Source organism: Merops nubicus, unplaced genomic scaffold (assembly GCF_000691845.1).
Source record: "Merops nubicus isolate BGI_N331 unplaced genomic scaffold, ASM69184v1 scaffold12509, whole genome shotgun sequence".
NCBI lineage: Eukaryota > Metazoa > Chordata > Aves > Coraciiformes > Meropidae > Merops > Merops nubicus.
Genome location: NW_008630226.1, coordinates 2,472 through 21,829, shown reverse-complemented (window position 1 = coordinate 21,829; position 19,358 = coordinate 2,472). Strand labels below are relative to the sequence as shown.

Here is a 19,358-nt window from a genome sequence, read left to right as displayed (position 1 = left end):
AAGGGTTGTGCTTTGTCCGTGTTCATCTTTGGTTTCTGTCATGTTATTTCTTGCCTGCTCTTGAAAGTGCAGTCCAAGATGAGTCCATGCCCCTAGGTTCTGCATATCATTTGCTTTGGTCTCACCTTCTCACTGTGGCTTTCAGCTGCAGGAGCAAGGTGGAATTGTCCTCAGGAAACATCAACAGGAGTTTGCTTTGCCTGTATGATTCCCACGGTAGCATCTCTCCTGCTCTATCTGAGCAAAGAAACAGGTCAAAAAAGAGCTCCTCACCCTTTTCCCCTGAATTATCTCCTTCATTTTTGCTTTGGAGATTCACAGCTCCAATCAGGCCCTGTTTCATGGCATCATCAAGAGTAAAGTAGGGACAGATGTAGTCTGAAACAGCTTCCTTTGGAGAGTACACTACCTATCTGAGAGAGAGTACTCAAGCAACTGGTTTGTAACTTGAGTTTCTTGGCTGTGGATTAATTAAGAGCAAAATACTCTATGACAGGCTAATACTAATCAGATCTGCTTTTTCTTCACTAAAGCTGTTTCAGAAATTTACTTGGTACAGCTTTCCATGCTGCACTGGCTTTCCTAAATTCATTGAAATATGTGTAGAGATATTTGTTATTCTGCTTCAGCTTTTTTTTTTTATTTTCCTGATGTCTGAAACAGGCTGTTCACACTGTGTGGCTTTGACTCATCCTCAAACTGCATTTCTTAGGCTGGGCTGGCAGACAAGGGGCTTGAACATGGGAGGGCAGGCATGTGCATCCTCTGTTCTGCAGAGTACACAGAGGTGTTGCAGCAGCTTTTGCACAATTTCATCACAGTTGTGAGGACTTTTCCTGAAGGAGTTATGCTACCAGGCACCAAAGCCCTGGGGACACACAGTTCTGTGATGTAGGACCTGCCCATAGGCACTGTGTGATTTGGGCTGATTGTGGGAGCCGCCAGCAGGGAGACTTCCATCTCTTGGACCCTTCCCTAGGTTTGTACTAAAGCAAATGAAACAATGGTCTTGATGGAGCTCTGCTAAGGTGGATGTGAAAACTGTATTTAAAGATTGGTTACATGTCAAAAGACTGACAATTAAGAAGAACTGACTAGAGAAAGGGAGGCTGAGGAGAGATGTGATAACAGTTTTTAGGTGTGTGAAAACTTGCTGCAAGGGGGAAAATAAACTGTTCTTCATGGCCACAAAGAAGATGACAAAAATAATGGGCTAAATGGCTAAACCAGAAATTTGGATTAGACACGAACAAAAAGCTTTTTATCTGCAAGTATACTTAATCTTGGGAGTAGATTGCATGGTGGAGCATCTCCATCCCCCAGGGACTTCCAGGTACAGGTTCAACCCTGGTTACTGTTGGGGGTCCTGGCACCACCATTCACCTCCACAGCACTGTGGACAGACTTCAAGAGTTGAAATCAACGCATCTGGGAAGTGAGAAGGAAAGAAAGGATGCTGACTATTCAAAAGGTGACAAGCACAAAGGAAGAAATGCTTGGCACCATTACAGTAGTATTGTTTGGTCTACAGGGCTCTTGCGTGACATACAGCAGCTTGTTAAGTCTCATTTGGTGCTTTCCTGTACCTTGGCATACTGTCACTTTTACTTCCAGTGGTACATGTGTGGTCCATATACTTTGTGCAGCAAATGTGGTTTCACTTGCTTTACATCTATTAATTTTAATTGTCTGGAAAAATCATTGTACCCAGAGATGTCTGCTAGTCATTAGTATAAGTCAATAATGAGTTTCAGGTTTAATTATAGTGTACTGTATATATGAAAACACAGTGCATTGCTGGGTACTTGGTCAAAACACTTAAGTTTATTTTAGTTGTATTTGGTCTGGAGCAGCACAGCGCATTTCTGCTTTGGCCTTCCCATACCCAGTCACTTTGACGACCACATGGATGCTGTGTGCAGGATGATGTTCCTCTGAAATGATCACAGAAAGTGCCACTTGCGTTGGCATAAGACATGACCTCCAGCAGGGTTTACCTGAGATGGTTTTAAGACTAGATGCTGTGTCAGCTCCTGCCTTCTCCTGGCAAATGTACAAATCCAACTTTAAGAAACTGTCTAACTACTGTACAGCTGTGATTGGCAATTATAACTTTATTATAATTCTTTGCTTATGTCTCATGCATGGTTTATTTCTAGGTTCCTTCAATGCAACTCAACTTTATTAATTAGCAGAGAGGTTAAATATTTGCTGCCAAAGTTACACCCTGTTACTGCTGGTGGTGTTTTTCCTAACCATGTTTTTCTCTCTCTAGATTATGATGTCTGTGCTGAAGCTCCCTGTGAACAGCAGTGCACAGATAACTTTGGGCGAGTGTTATGCACTTGCTATCCTGGGTATCGCTATGATCGGGAGAGACACAGGAACAGATTGAAGCCGTATTGCCTGGGTGGGTAGAGGTTGAGATCATGTCTGGTTAATGTGTATCCTGCTCCCTCAGGTCTTTTAGGAGTCAGTTTAGATCTGAAACTTTCATTCTTCTCATTACTGTTACAGAAGAAATGTGGGGTTTAACTATGTTATGGACTAGGTTCCCAGAACTAAGAGAGCTAAACACCCCTGAAATTATTAGGTCGTAGTACTTAAAATGAGACATATGTGCCCAAACTCTTTGAAGTGTTGGGCTGATGTAATTTTCCCTTTAATAATTCCTCCTTCAGGTTTAGAGGTATATTTGGGGTTTAGACCTCAGACAAGGTACATTATTCTAACAATAACCCCAGAAGCATTATAATCAGGCCTAATTGCTATAATAAATCATTGGGGTTTGATTCACATGGGCAGTATCTAATTCAGGACTGTTCATTTACACGTGGTCCTTGTGTGGCTAGCCCTACCCTGCCCTGGATGGTTTGCTGTTCCATGGTTTGTGTCAGGGATCCAAGGTTTGCAGGATCAAGCTTGGCTTGTGAGCTCTTCAGTGCAAAGAAATGGTCAAGCGATATTCACTGATAAAAAGCCAGATCTGTTAATAAAAATAATGCAGTTTGTACAGAGCTCTAGCCCAAAGCACCAACAGTGCTGCAATTACTCATTTATTTAACCACAGAATCTCCTGATACCTTTAAAGGAAGTCTTTTATTCCATTTGAGGTCTGAAGTCTCTGGCCTTAGGGCATTTTGAACTCTTGCTCCTCTCCAGATATTGACGAGTGTGCCACAAGCAATGGGACGCTGTGCTCTCAGATCTGTGTCAACACCATAGGCAGCTACAGGTGCGAGTGTCACGAAGGCTACACCCGGGAGGAGGATGGCAAGACGTGCACCAAGGGAGATAAAGGTATATACTATGGGAGTTAAAAGTCCTGGGCCAAACAGCTGGCTAAAAGGTTGACCTGTCATAAGAAGGGACTGCTCCCTAAGCCATACTTGGAGCTGGGGTTCCAAAGCTGAGATGGAGCTGATGCTCCTGGAGAGCCTGGATTGTTCACTGGGTACCTGAGTGCCTGTGGAGCAGTCCTGCTGCACACTCACCTCCTCCTCAGTTTATGAGCTGCATACACAGAGAAGTAAATCACCAGTCACACCTATAAAGAGCACAAGTACATTGAAGGATGTGGAAAACACCTTCCCCTGGAGAGGCACAGTGGCTAAACAGGGAAACTTGCTGGTACAGCTTCAGTTAGACCCATTTCTGCTCAACCCATCTGCTCAAAGCTGTATTTTGTTCCTATACCACCTGGATTATACCTAGTTTGCAGTCCAGAGCTCAGGAGACACAGGACAAAAAAAATTTGCCAGATGCTAAGCCTTGTAAGTCTTCATTAATTTCATCTGTTAATTAAATTAAAGTCAGTAACTTTAATTTGTATTTACATGCCTACATATGAGATTAGCAAATGGCCCTGGGTTGGGTGGTTAGTGCCTCTGGGCACTCAGAGGCTCAGAAAAGGTGTGTCTGGGAATCCCACACACCTTTCAAGCACTGCTTACATCAATTTCTAAATTACATTGAGTAACACTGGATTGTGCTGACCCACAGTTCGTGTGTCTCGTGACTGTGGTCACATTTTTTAATTATTTTTTTTCTAATGAAAATAATATGTGATTGGGAAAGGGTAAAAGTGGGGATTTGTTCTTGCTTTTTACTGTTTGTTTCAAAGTATGTATGTGTGCTCTGTCTAAATGATTTTAAAGTTTTTACCTCATCTCAGGTATTAGATTACAGCACTTAGAGTACTGCAGATTAAATACTGATATAACAATTTAAAAAGAACAACCTGTGCTCTGGATAAAAACCAAACTCTCTTTTGATAAATGGTGATTTACCATAGGTTCATCAATTAATGTCTGTGCACATGTATTACTGGGTGCTCAAAATCATGCTGAATAGCCACAGGGATTTATAATTTTGATTTTCCTCTTAAATTGTCTAACTGGAGCAACTCCATTAACCTTAATTGTTCCTTGTAGTTTTCAGATTTTTTTTCCTTTTAAGTAGTGGTGGTGGGGTGGTCATAAAAGAAATAGATATAACCTATATAATCCCCTTGCAAATAGTGGTTTTTAGTTTAACTTTTCCTCTGGCTAGTTCAAATTTCCTGACAGAATAGTGTCCAAAGCATTCAGGATAACTAACCATTCATAATATCCAAGGCTGTGGAAATAATTCTCATATTTGAAAAACACCGATTTTACACAGAATGTACACAGCACATAAAAATGTCAGTTCCAGTAGTTAATCTGGAATTAAATACCTGCCACCTCTCAAGGCATTTCCTAAGTCAACTGTGCAAAGCAGAGGACACTTTCTATGCTGTTACCCTATCGTACTTCAAGTTAATGTTCCTAATTGCCAGACCTCGGGTGCAAATGAAAGAGGAGTTGGCCACCGCTGTTTCACAGCGCTTGTGTCTGTAACTCATCCTAAAGAAAATCGAGATTTTCGGCATCCGTGAGGAACCGGCTGTAGTGACGCACCACCCTGTGGTAAGCCCCAGCCCTGCACTGCCTCGGCGAGCTCCGCATCTGCGCTGGAATGACTTCCTAACGATCAGATGGTTTGCTTTTCACGGTAGCTGCGATACTTTTTTTTTTTTTATTTTTTATTTAATATGAAAGCCTTGAAAACACATGTATTCCGCTCCAGCTCTAACCATATTGCGAGTTTCACAGCAGACACTATTCATGTTTTCATCACACCATGCCTGAAGGCTGCAAGCCAGGTACTTTTTTAGCTCTGTAAGAGGGCTTGATCAAGATTTTTAGTGGGCACAAGGATGGGGACCATTTTTGCCGCATCCACAGTCATGTTGCATTTGATGGAAACAACACAGCTACCTGCGCAGAAGTACGCAAATGAAACCATCTCAGCAGGCTGAGCCCAGATAACACAAGACAGATGATGAACTCAACGGTCTCCATGCAAAGACCGCCCACGGCACAGCTCCCTGCAGAGCTCTCCCTGGCCAGCATCTTCTTCTCTTCCAGCATCAGCGAGACAGAGTCTCCGAGCACATGCAAAGAAAACACACTGCTCCTCCAAGCAGATCTCTTATCGGTAGGCACCACAGGGCTCACCGGTGTCTCACCGAGATGAAAGGACCCCCATCAAGACAGCAACGTCATGTGTGAGCTGGACTTCGTGCTTTGGAAAGCCTTCAAAAAATGAGGCTGGTTTAAGCCTTCTCCAAATTTATTTTAGTTTCCCTGTGTAGGTTTGTGCAATGGAAACAGGCTATGTAAGTGCCTTGCTCAGTGCTGGCCAAACTGATGCTGGTAGGTGACCTCTCTTTCTACACCATGAGTGGGTGGCTCTGTCTAATTGCTTCCTGCCCCCTCTGTCCTGCCCTGGGTGGATTCTGGCTTTTTCCATGCTTTATTCTGGCTTTATTTCTAGTTTGGTCATCCTGCAGGATTGGATGGGGGTAGGGCAAATGTTTGATGGATGACTCCTTCCCTGGGCAAATCATCACCTCTGTCTGGTATGAGTTAGGAGGATTCCACCTCTCTCCTGGGAGACAGCTGATGCTTGCTTATATGATGCCATTGGACTTCTTCCTCCGACAAGTCAATCCAACTGGATTTGCAGAAATCTCACTGGTGTGATATTTCCCAAACATTAGCTGACACCCACCCCCCCATCCCCTTCATCTCCATGGATTGTTACAGCCCTGTTTTATCTACAGTCAGCCCCGTGTGCCACATCCTTCTGCAAGATAAAATGGATTTTATAACGAAACAAGAGGCCAAACTCACTGCTTCTTAATCTCCACGTAATTCCACTGATTCTAGTGGGATTGCATTAGGTTTCAAATAGCAGAGGCTCTGGCAGTTTCTCCCTATGACTGTATGTTGCTTTCAGCAACATTTCTTAACACAATATGAGAGAACTCATTTGGTAAGATAGCTATTAAAATAAGTTTTTATTAAGACTAGTACCAAACCCAGACTTTATTGGAGTTTGAAAAAGAACGGCATTTTCTCTAATGGCTCTCTCTATGTGCACCTGTAGATCCTACACAGGTCCAAAAATGGACATGTCAAAACACTGACTTTTTTAACAGAAGCTGAGGAATTGGGGAGGGAGGAAGAACTCCATGAGAGAACCACAATACTGACTTGTGGTCAAGAGAAAGCTTACCTTTTAGAAATATCAAGAGGCATCTTGACTATATATATCATATCAATTCCTTGTTAAGGGGAAAAAAAAAATGGGGCATATTATTTGATCTATCAGAAAAAGGCTTATTATAGGCAAAGAGGCTTTGGAAAGGGTCAAAGGCAAGATTATTAGCATTAGAAATACAGCTCTGAGGAAGAAAATCAGTGGATGGTGTGTATTCAGGCATCTTCACACAAAGTCAGGAGTCCCTCTGGGAGGTGTTGTGGCCCGATAGTCTGGGAGACAGAGCAGCTGTGATTTGGTGAAGTTCTATTATGTGTTACATAGAGTTCGTCAGAAAATTCCAAAGATTACCTTTTGGCCTTAAACCTTCAAGACATCTGACCACCATACAGAAAGCTGTTCAGATACTGCCAAGTCGTGTGCCATCAGGAAGGGCAGGAAAGCTCAAACAGCAGTGTACTTACTGCTATAAAAGCATTAAATAAATTGTCTATTACTATAATGCCATTGGACTGCAGTCTGTGGGAGCAGGCAGTCGATGAGTGGGAAAAACCTTTGCCTCTTCATCTTCTGATCAGTGAAGTACTAGTACTAGTCTTAATGTTGTTGGTCCTTCCAGCAGCTTGCCCTTACAGCCCTTTCCTCAGCTCCTACCTGATTAGGAGCTAAGAGAAAAAAAATCAAAAAAAAAATCTTTGTCTTCTAAAAGCAAACATACCTGAAGCCAATGGACTAAACATACCAGAAACCATTTTTTCTTAACTGTGCATTTGTGGCCATCTGATGGATGCAATACTCCTTACTGGACCCTGCAAACATCTGAAGTCAAGAACCACTTCACATCTTTAGTATTAGAAACTTCTGGTTTTATTTAAAATCAAGCAGATGGTTTCAAAATCAATACAAACCTCTGAAAAGATGAGGAACATTATAATGTGTGTCCAAGCGAGAAGTAGGACACAATACCTAAGAACATTGTAGGTGATCCTTTTTGAACATTTCAAAGAATTTCTGGCTTTAACCAAGAGCACCTGCAAAGTTTTCCCGTTACAGGACATGGTCTGAAAGGTCACTGTTCTTTCAAAGGTATCCAGTAACCCTTCCGGTTAACATCCAGGGCACACATCATATGCAGAGCCTCCATACACTTGATGCTTCTGAACAAATACACGTGGAAGGAAAAAAACCTTCACCTAGAGTTTTCCAGTGTGTGTCATTATGTGTTTTGGAAACAACATTTCTCTTTAAGTGGACATATGTTAAAACAGTTCTTGTTTGCTTGCAATGCAGAAGTGTTTCATCGTGTATATGATGAGGAAAAGGACAAAAACAACCTTTGCAATGCCTCTTACAGTTCAAATAATTTAATGGATTCTTAAAAAGATCCCATTCACACATAGTATCAACAGGTGTGACCCTTTCTCTTGTGTGGATTTAAATCCCTGTCATTAATCTCAATCTCCATCTCTGCTCAGGCTGATTCCACTGTATGAAGGAATAACCAGCAATGATAAAGAGCAGTGTGTGCAAAGTGAATGAAATGACCATATTGTGAGGGATTTTACTGTAATTTATAGCATATGAAAATTTGCCCTGCAGGGGACTATAAATCAGTTCAGCTTTATAGGGTTAGTCTACCCTAAACACAAAGATAAAAGAAGGGGTGTAAACTTTTCCAGGTATTAAAAAAAGACAGTCTTTGGGGACTGTTAACTGGAAACAGCTGCTTTAAGAATGAACTCAGAGCTGTCACTGCAAAGTTTTTCAGCCTTGCATAGCAATTCACAGTCAAAGCATTAATAATAGCAACATTCTCTCCTCTTTTCACAGTCTGGGGAAATGTAACAACCTTCAAGTCCCTTTTGCAATCACTTTATGAATTTCTTTCCTTTGGATCTTTATATTTGCTTTGGAAACTGCTTTCTTTCAGCTGGGCTTCCTGAGAAATCTGAAAATGTGGCGAAACCTGGGACATGCTGTGCCTCTTGTAAGGAATTTCATCAAATAAAGCAGACAGTTTTACAACTTAAGCAAAAGGTATGAACATTTCTCAGCTATGTCTTTACCAGACTTGCATGTTTCATGACGACTGAAGTTAAGTTTAGGTGTTTGGAGCTGTCACTGCCTTGTGGCTCTTGTGCCCACAAAGATGATGACAATGTATTTCAGAATCATGTAGGAATGGCACCTCTTCCTTATGCTTCTGAATTGGTTGCAAGCAGACTGCTTACCAAGCTTGTAGTAACAGCCAACCCCGTTTGAGCTCAGGTTTCTTGGCAATCGGTGCTGGCCTCAGCTTTTCATTCATTCTCAATGCACAGGATTTTGGACTTGATCCACATTTAGTATAAGCAAGTGCAAGACATTCCGCACTTGCAGGAACATGGGAGAACATGATTTTGAATTAAAAAAGTGCTGATATGGGATTCTTGCCAAATAAGAGACGTGCCCCTAAACAAAAACGTCACTAGTCTTGATTTTTTGGGAAAAAAAAAAAAATAAAAAAAATTCTCAGCATCAGCATTTTTTGTTTTCACCTGTGACCTTCCTACAATAGTTCACTTAAAAACTTTTCCTGGCCTTTCATTGCTCCTATATGCTCCTATATCCGTATATCCTATATGCTCCTATATCCATATATCCTATATGCTCCTATATCATCCTTTTGCAGTTGAGTAGGATTGAAAAACCCAGACACCCAGCCTAGAATTTGGAGAGCCAAGTGCAGGGATGCGGATGTAATGCCCTTTCTGGTGACATCTCCTTTGAACTCTCAGGTTTCCTCAAATTAAAATGTTCTGCAGGAATATTCTCAGCAATTCATGTTGACAGACTGTAGTTATTTTATTCAAGGTGCTTGTTTAATTTCATTGTGTCAAAACACAGTTTGGTGTATTCACTTTTTGCCTTTAATGTTCCTCATTTAATATAATTTATATTAGGAAGAAAGAAATTTGCTTCATTAAAATGAAAAACACTGAGCTTAGAGAGTGCCTTTATCCCAAAAATCTCAGAAGGTCACGTTTTCCTTCTGAATTAGCATGAGGACAAATGTGGAATGTCATGTGTGATGGAAACTCTGTTTTCCAAAGAAACGATAGCAGACAGGTTAAAAAAAGAACTTTTGAGTGGCTGTTTGTCCAGCCGCAGTCCATGACGCTGAGCAGGCTCGCACTGATGTCCAGGAAGGGATCTGGGGTCACACTGTTGGCCAAGTCGTTTGCTGCAAGAATTGACGGAAACTAATGGCCTGAATTAATTAAATGTTTTCTGTGGATATCTTCCACTGTTAGGTGCCTGTGTTCTAAACTCACTCCTGGAAAAATAAGAGTTACTGTGACAAAGTAAGAGATACCTGTTACCGTAGGCACTTGTACAGTAGCTGGAACCAAACTAAGCAGCTCCCTCCTTCCTCATAGCTAAGTCCTATCATGGTCCATTTGCTAAATTTCCCCCAAGTATCTTCCTAGCAGGACTTGATCTATGTGGCATCCTCAGAGGAAGCCCACTGGGTTGTGCCTCACACAGAGAGAGCTGGGAGAGGTGGTCCTCTGATACTCACAGGACTTTTCACATCACGGGGAAGACATCTTTTGTCCCTGCTGAGAGGAGATCTGGCCTCATGCTGCTTCTCTGGCCAGGGAGACATGAACCCTCGTGTTTCACCAGCTGCTTGTTGTGGCCAAGTTCTTCTGAGGAGGACATCTCTCAATATCTGCGGTTGAAACTGCTCTGTTTTGCACACAAAAATTCATTTTTGTCTGCCAGAGAGACAGTTTATGGGAATAAGTCTTCAGTATTGTGGTTAAGGCCTCAGATTTTATGAACTTTTTTCAAAACTATGATGTCTAGCTGAAGAGCATGTGAAGGATCCAGTCCAGCAAAACTTACAACTGGGAATCAGGGTATGCTTATGGAAGTGGGAGGTGTGGTTTTGTGGCTCCTTAAGAAAGGACAGGGTGAACTCAAATCCTGCTGCCTCTGGTGATGGTAGCAATACCTTTTTGGAGGATTGCAACATCCATTCCAGATCCAGATCCCAAGATCATGAACAGAGAGTCCTCTTGCATGGTCACACAGTGGGAAGCACTGTCCCAAAATACTAGGGGGCTGTGGCCAGCCCTAGGTTGAGCTCTGACCTTGCTGGAAGGACAAAGAACAGAGAGCTGGAAAAGGAAGGAAAGATATCTGATGTACAGCCAACAGTTAAAAAAAATCAAGCAAGCATTTCAGCACTTGCAGTGGGGGCATTACTGGATCCTACTGCACAGATTTGTTTAAACATCTTAATTAGAAAGCTATGTTCCACATCACTCCTGTCAAGCACTGTCAAAGTTGTCTAAACCACAGATCTAGAAACTACCCAAACCCCAGATGCAGCATGCAACACAGCATATGGGAGTCTTATTTCTAGTACTGTCTTTCTTTAAAATTTACCCTTGCTAATATTTGCACGCACAAGGAAAAACATTATTTTTCAAGGGCCATCAAGATTTGGATCTGTGGATGGAGAAAGCCAAGGTCACCTTGGACCAGGATCCTGGTTCAGTTAAAAGGTGAAATAGAAATTAGGCCAGTGAGTATAGCCAGTCCCTAAGAGGATGTAAGTCAACATCAAAACCACATGGTTTGGCCCTAGTGTATATATCAACCATTTTCTGGCCAGAAGATATCAAAGAGCAGTGAGCTAGACCAGAGCCTGAGTATTTTGGCACTCCTAGCGTATGCCTCAAGTCCAGCTGACTCAGTGGGGAAGCATGTGTAGATGCTTTCATAGGAGCTATGTGATTTTTTTTCCTTAACTTACTAAGTTGTTACAACAGCCTTGCTGGGGAACAAGCCAATATTGAAGCAGCAGAAAACAACACACTTCCAAATACTTTTCATGGTAACTCTCCAACACTAAAAGCACATTTTTACTCCAGGCTGACCATTTGCAGTGGAATATAGAATATAAAATTCATGGCAGGGACTATACACCAAGTGATGACTATTTATCAGCTGGGATAGCAATAGATCCCCAAAATACAATCTGATCAGAAATTTAAGTACAAGCTCTAAAAAGGACATCAATTAATCTGTCACTCAACTGTGGCCACCACTACAGAGAAACACTCACTGATGACACTGAAAACATTCTTAAAAAAACTGCCCAAGAAATACAATGCTTTTGGGTAGTGACAGGATTTAACTCTGTGTCTCAGTTTTAGCATAGCAGTATTGGCACTGCAGAGCCCCTGGTTGATTTGTGTCACATAATGAAAGTTTTGCAGCATAATGGTCCTTGCAACCTTGCATTCATATCTCGCCAGGACCCTGCTCTGGATGGGTGGGGGTGCACCTCCAGGAAACAAACTGTTATGGTATGCTGACAAGAGCTGGCTAGTGGACCTCTTGGTGCTGGTCCCTGGCCAATATCATACTGAGAGCCCCCAAACACTGAATTTTCCTCTTCAGCCCCAGATGCACGGTGCTGTGACCCATGAAGTAGCCCTTTATCTCCGGCAGACCCACACTTTGGTCTGTGCTGCAGTGTCTGGGCTGTTGTCTGAGGAAGCTGCAGGACCATTTACAAACAAAGCAGGTGTTTTTCTTTGGTAAACCAAAAGATGACAGCCTACACTGGAGCAGTGGGTGTGCTGGATCCTCATTTTCTATACGAGCAGACAGATAGGAGTAAGCACACAAGAAACGTTTTGTGGGGCTTCTGTGAAGTGTTGAACTCATCCAGCCACTGTTTTCTGTGGGGGTGGAGTGAATCTACCAAATTCTTGTAAGACTTAGATCATGTCGCTTAACTTGCCTTTAGTGCAGTCATCCTGTCTTTGGAACAGCAATGCTCTCCAAAACCTGAGTCACAACTGACCGATAGATCTTCATGCTCCTGTCACCGTATTTTGAATTCTAGTCTGAAAATTCAAACTGGTGTTTTGGAAATGCCATCAGGAACTGTCTCAGCATTTCTGACTTTTTTCCCCCCTCACTTTTGCTTCCTTCAGAACTGTTCTGTGTATCCAACTCCAAACTGCAAGCAGCACTGGCTGTCCTTGAAGTGCATTTCTTCAGTAATAACTTGTTTGCCAGAAGAAATTTACTCAGTTATAGCGTGTACTGCAAGTGCATAGCAATACTTATTTTCCTGGGCATTACAAACAAGAGATTTGCACTAAAGGCAGTAGAGTGTGTATCAAATAATTACAGAAACAAGTAGAAGCCTTAAGAACAGTCCCCTGTAGGGAATTCCAAATAGCAGGTTAAAACCATTGTCAGAGAGCAGCAGTCATAATGTGTTTTGTTTACTGCAGCTCTCTCACACAAATGTTGCAGAATCCAGCATCAAATTGTCCAGTGAGACAGATTCATTCAGGGAGCAACAAAGCTGACCCAGGGATAGATCTGCCCTGGTATTGCTGGAATAGCTCTTCAGATCTGTTTGGCAGAACAAAATTCCCGACTCTGCGTGCAGCCAATCACCACTAATAAACTTCTTCCTTACTGCAGATCAGCCTCACGACTTGTCATCTCACTTCAGATGCCTCTGAAAAGAACAAATATTTGCAGAATATTTCTAAACATGTTTAATTATTAAACATATTCAATCTGGGCAGCTTAATGTTTCACAGATAATTAAACATCTGCTGTAATGGATAATGACATTTTAAGCTATGGTGTGCAAATCTCCTTACATTCTCACTTTAGCTTTGTGACTCTATGCAGAGCAGATCCAGACATCTGCTGGGTTAAGCAGTTTGGTTACAGGGCCAGATCCGCAGTGGGTTTCGAGCTCTCATTGAAACCTATGTAAAGTTAGTGACTTGTGCCAGCATTGAGAATTTAAATATCTCAGCAAATGTTTCCCTAAGAAAGGGTGGTAAGTGAACAGAAAAAACTTCACATAATGAAAAATAGATTTCCTCAGAAGATCCAGTGCTGTGGTCTGGGTCAGGGCAGCCCCCAAGATGTAAGTTTTTGACAACTTGTCACTCTATCTTTCCCACCCTCCGTTTGGATTGATTTGCGGTTTTTCACAGTGACTTGAAACGTGAACAGCCTCACACTAACATTTTTTTTCTAATTATTTCAATGAAGGATATGATTAAATGTTTTCTATTTTCCAGAAGTATTTAAATATGCTGTTTGTCTGCCCAAAAAAAAAAAAAAAAGTGAAAAGCTGAACCAAGAGTGTAATTTATTCAGCTGAATGATGAAGGGCTTACAGTGATTTTTTGATTTGGCAGGTTGCTTTGCTACCAAATAATGCTGCTGATCTTAGCAAGCAAATCACTGGTGAAAAAGTGCTTGCATCTAATGCTTATATCCCTGGTCCCCCAGGTCAGCCTGGTCAACAAGGACCTCCAGGTAAGATACAGACCAGAGGGATGTGAATGTGCAATAGTGCTATGAATAAAAATAATAAGCTTCAGCCTTTCAGTGTGATCGGATTTCATGTGCTGAATATTTTGATTGTTGTTATTATTATATATGCGTTTGTGCTAAATTTAAAAAGAATTTTTTTTTCTGGTAATTTCGGTCAGCCTCTGCCAATTGTCTAACATCATCCACTGTGTTTTAGTCTACAGGTGTTTCTTGGCGTGCAAGCTGTGTTTGTCCTCTATGTGTTAAATTTCTCCCTGAGACATCTCATCTGCTTCAGTTGTGATTTCCTGTATTTTAACTCTGTCTTAAAACACTCTCCACTTCATTTCAGGAATACCTATTGGTCTAGTTCACTGTCATTACTGGAGCAGAAAATATGCTTTCAGTTTGCAGGGCTTTGTGTCAGCTGTTTCATTTTTCCTTGTCTGGTTTTGCAAGGATTCACTTGTTGGCTTTATGTTGTGTTCCATATTCAAAGGAATCTGTAAATAAAAGTAAAACTCCACTCACACCTTCTTTGCGAAGGTATAGCTTTAAACAACTAGAAAAGCAGAGAGTTCCTAAAGCTCTAACTTAAGCCAGACACCTTGCAACTGGCAGCCAGTTTTGCTAAAAATCTTGCAAACTCTGTTGAATGCAGATCTAATTTTCATTAGTGATAAACCCAAGGAATTTCAGCGTTGTGCTGAGTTTCAGCAATGCTCTTAACAGAGGACTAGCATTTATTCCTTATGAGGTTTGTTTTACTCCCTAAGGAACTGCCCCCTATTTATCCCCACTTTTGCAGTCTTGTTTTGAGTCTCATTTTCTTGGAGGACAAGTGCCTTCAGTCTTCAGTCTATCCTAAGTGCAAGGACAATACAGTTGGAGATCGTGCACCAGACTCCGAGCCGTACGGTGCACCCCCTCTGCAACCCCCCCGATGACCCGAGGGCCTCCACCTGGCTGCCCCGCCACAGAGCTGTCCAGGGTGCTGTAGAATGCTCTGCTCCGCTCCTGAGCCGGCCCCGTCACATCCCCCTCCGCCCGGCCCTTAGCCACCGGCCAGCTGGGTCTTTCGCAGGACTCCAAGGGGTTCAACACCGAACTTGATTTTACTCCTTTTGAAGACTCTACCTGTACATGCTCTGTCCTGCCGAGCACTTCTTTCTCTCTGCTTTTCATTGTCTATGTCTTTCACATGCCTTCAGTAGGAAGAAAAGTGCTTTCCCTTCTAATTACAAAGCAATTCAGCTAGTGTCACTTTAATGGCCTTTATTTTGTGCAAATGTTGTTTCAGGTGCCCGATTTTCTGTTTTGCTTTTTACAGAGTTTCTCTTGAGCTAAATAGAAGCTTTGTTGTTTGTGTGCTTGCTAAACGTGAACATTCACTGCTGAAACAGCAGAAGCTGAAAATGATATAAAGCAAAATGGAAGAACAGGGCCTACACTGGCTACTGGTACTGGGCAAAAGAGATGTGCAACCCATCACCAAAAAGAGTTTGCTTCTGTGCCAGTCTTGTAGATGCCTTCAACCCAACGTTCCCATGAGTTTTGTGAGGGTTTCTTTTTATGAAGTGCTCTTAAATGTGACTTGTTCTTTTCTTCTTTGTGTGAAAATGACACATTTCTGCTTTTCTTTTCATTCCTAGTCTGTGTCCTTAACCTCCTGGCAGTGGCAGTCCTAGCTTCTTTGTATACACAAGGCTTAATTGTTTTGTGAACATCTTTTGTAGCTACTGTGACAAGGATTAATATCTCAGAGGACTGCTGTGTTGGTTGTGGTGTTGTGGATTTGCATGTGTTAAGGCAACTGGTCCATTGGGCGGTTCAGAAAATGCTCAGTCCCCACTGCTTGCCCTGATGAAGTGCCCTGGCAGGTAATAATTTGCTGTCAATTGCAGGGGCTCCAGGACCAAAAGGGAGTCAAGGAGTTCCTGGGTCACCTGGACCTCCTGGACAGCCAGGCCCTCGTGGATCAATGGGACCTATGGGCCCATCTCCAGATATATCACATATTAAGCAGGGCAGACGGGGTCCTGTGGTCAGTATTCTCATCTCCCCTCACGTACTGCACACCTGGCTTTAGCTCCACAACTCCTCATGTCCTTGTGAACACTTTCTTTTCTCTTACAGGGCCCACCAGGAGCCCCAGGGAGAGATGGTAGCAAGGTGAGGAGAGGTGCTGTTTTACACATAACCTGTGCACATGCACATGTGAAGTGCAGGGTTGCTAGAGTGACCTTCTACACACTTATAGCCACACCCCTTTTCCATCTCCTTTCCTTTGCTAAGCTGGAGACATGCTGTTGTCCCCTTCACTTCTCTCCTCTCCTGTTTTGTGCTTACCACTGCTTAAGTCTTGCAAACAACCTTGTCAGGCTGTCTGTCAAGCAGCCTCCTTTCCTTCTTCTGCAGCTCTTCGGGCTTTTAAATGAAGAAGCGTTGATAGTTTACTTCACTGGTTTGCTTGTTACTGCCTAGGAGAAATATCAGAAGTGCCCAGTTCTGCTCTCACTAGAATCACTGGCAATCTTCTTGCATTCCCCCTTCAATTTCTTTGCTTTTCCCAAGCAAGTGTAAGCTGATGATTCTTGATCTGGGGACAGTAAGTAGGGGAAACTGTGAAAGCAAACTGATTTTTTTCATTTCCCTTAGTCACAGCAAAGTAACTGAGGTGGTATTGATTACAGGGGGAGCGAGGCGCACCAGGACCAAAGGGGATACCTGTAAGTATTGCTCACAGGAGGAATTTCCACAACAGAGTAATGCTGACCACTAACAACAGGTCAGCCAAAGGAGGGAAAAAAAAAATCTTCTGTGTCAAGAGCACAGTGAAAGACACTTTACATGCACAGAGTATGTTGTTTTGGGGAAGAAAGTAATTACCTGATTTCACCCCAGTGTTTTTGCCTAGACACCTCTTCCCTTCCTGGCTGTGACACTGAGGGCAGTAAGTGCACCTGCCCCACCACAGTGGTGGGACATCCGCAGGAGGCAGTAACACGAGCATGCAGTGCTTGCTAGTACAGTTCAGCCACTCCTCCTAATGGGAGTTTGATCCCTGCAACCTTTTAAAATCCTGCCCCTCATCTCTCTGTGGGATTTGGGAAGCCGCAGGCTTTGAGCATGTCACCACGGGAAGGATAAGTGTTAACAATTTGTTTTCAACTTATATTGTTCAAAAATTATTTTCTTACATTGTTTTATCATCGGTGGGATGTATTTTTAAGAGTGTGTCCAGGAGGGCATCCCCAGTATTAAACGGTGTACTTTATTGTGAAAACTCACCTAAAAACTCTTAGGAGGCAGACATAGCAAAGGAATTGTTAAGTAATGGAAGGGCCAAGCATCTTGTGTCAGCTCTGTCTGCAGAAACATTTGCCTTCTTTAGGAAATTGTTTCCTGATCAAGCTGATTCAAAACCAGGCTCTTGACTTTCAGCAGTTGGTATGAGGCAGTAGTTTACTGAGTTGCACATGCAAGAGTAATTATATCAGTCTGATCAAAAATTGTATGAGAGAAGTGGACTGTTATTAACGACCGTGCCTTGTGACTGCAGGGCCCACCAGGTTCATTTGATTTCCTATTGCTGATGATGGCAGACATCAGAAATGACATCGCTGAGCTGCAAGAGAGAGTGTTTGGACACAGGACTCATTCATCAACAGAGGAGTTTCCGTTACCTCAGGAATTTACAAACTATCATGACACGGTAGATTTTGGATCTGGAGAAGACTACAAACCCCGGGCAGCACCCAGAGACCCCAGGATACAGAAGGCAGCCCATCCTTAGCCACGCCTACTGAAAACTAGAGCCCCTTTAAGAGTTCTTCAATATAAAAATGCACTGATAATGTAAAATATACACATTATTTCCCATTTTTCTCTCTGCTATTACCCAACCATGCTGCCTGTACTGTAGCTTTCCTGGTTCATGGTAGCCTCCTTGCAGTAATTCCACACCGTCAAGCCTGCACTGGGTGTTGTAGCTAGGCTACTCAGAAAACCTTCTTGGCATATTAATATGATTAGGGCATGCTGTATCTAATGGTGCAGATGCACAGCATTTCATCTACCTAACTTTCTTTGCATGTCTGAATGACCCAGCACCGAAATTTTGCCAGGGGTAGGGGCGTAGCTGAACATCATCCTTGAATGATGTCAGTACTGAAAACCTTGGTCTACAGTTACTTTATACTTGTAAATATATCATACCACTGAACTCGAGTCTCCAGCAACTGTCCCCAGGATTGGGAGAGTGCAAAAAGTAGATCCTTGTTTCACAGCAGAGGCCAGCTCTAAGTGAAAGTTTTCTTCTATTATGCCTCACCAGAAAAAGGGGGCAAAAAAAAAGTATAGAGAAGCAGCAATACAAAGGCACTGCTTCTTGATCTGGAAATTATTTGGCTTTCTATTGCTAGAGTATTGTTCAAAGAGAGGTGAAAAGATGTGTTTTTCCTGAAATAACACTACTTTTCTCTTCCCATTTTCCCATTGCTCAGTGTGAAGGCCAGTTCCCTTCCTCAACAGATTCATGCTGGATACATTACACAAAGACAAGCAAGAGCATAGGGGATATATAAAGCAGGAAAACAAAGCATAAGCCAGTCAAGCGGGCTTACTGGCAAGCACAAAATCAATTCCAGCCTTGCAGAGTCAGATTCTGACCTCCTGTAGGTTCATGTCTTCCTTGATGAAATGCTGAAACCCAAGTGACAACGAGACCAGAGAGAGGCCACACGTGTGCAAAGAGCTTCCATCTGTTCTGTTTTGTTCCTCTGCTGCATGAGACCGACCCAAACGGCATTCATGAGACTGGAACACAGAGTTGCAGTGTATTTGGCTGGGTAGATGAGAAGCATGAGTAGGTGCAGGGATGCACATGACAAAACCTTTTAGCTGGTATGGGGATGGCTAAGGCGAGGTCTGCACATGGGATCCTATATTTGTGAAGGGGGATGAAAGGGAATGCCCTTTTTTTACACTGGAAAACTGGATGCCCACGTTAGACCATACCTCACGGATGACGTGTGTTACCATTTCTTTTGGATTACCACAGCTGCTGAGGACTTTGCCATGCTTAACAGATAAAGGAGTATATGAAGCACAAAATTCCAATGTTGTATCTATGTAGCTGCTACTTCTACACTATGTTTAGTACTAGGTCATGTCCATGTTACAAACGCAATGAAAACCTTGTTTTGCCATATTTTTCAGGGCTTGCATGTTCCAACAGAATAAACACAGGTAAAAATATAAGCAAGCCCTTTTCATATAACCCATAAAGATTTGGATTCCCTTCCATATTCTCTGGGCCAAAAGATAGCTGGTGTAATACCTACACTGCTGGTACAGGTCATGTGATATAAACAGCTGGCTGTCTACACCTTTCGTACCTTCTGTATATTATT

At 42.5% G+C, this 19,358-nt stretch overlaps 1 protein-coding gene across 1 annotated transcript in view; it reads left to right on the top strand.

The window, feature by feature from the left end:
• CCBE1 (collagen and calcium binding EGF domains 1) overlaps positions 1–17,740 on the top strand; it is a gene marked incomplete at its 5' end in the record, with an annotated part of 19,793 nt that extends 2,053 nt beyond the window's left edge. Inside the window, 8 exons of the mRNA XM_008947214.1 lie at positions 2,276–2,410; positions 3,163–3,315; positions 8,519–8,625; positions 13,827–13,947; positions 15,849–15,988; positions 16,081–16,116; positions 16,638–16,673; positions 17,507–17,740. Of these exons, the coding sequence (XP_008945462.1) occupies positions 2,276–2,410; positions 3,163–3,315; positions 8,519–8,625; positions 13,827–13,947; positions 15,849–15,988; positions 16,081–16,116; positions 16,638–16,673; positions 17,507–17,740 (962 nt within the window). The remainder of the gene's footprint in view (positions 1–2,275; positions 2,411–3,162; positions 3,316–8,518; positions 8,626–13,826; positions 13,948–15,848; positions 15,989–16,080; positions 16,117–16,637; positions 16,674–17,506) is intronic.
• Between the last annotated feature and the right edge of the window lie 1,618 nt (positions 17,741–19,358).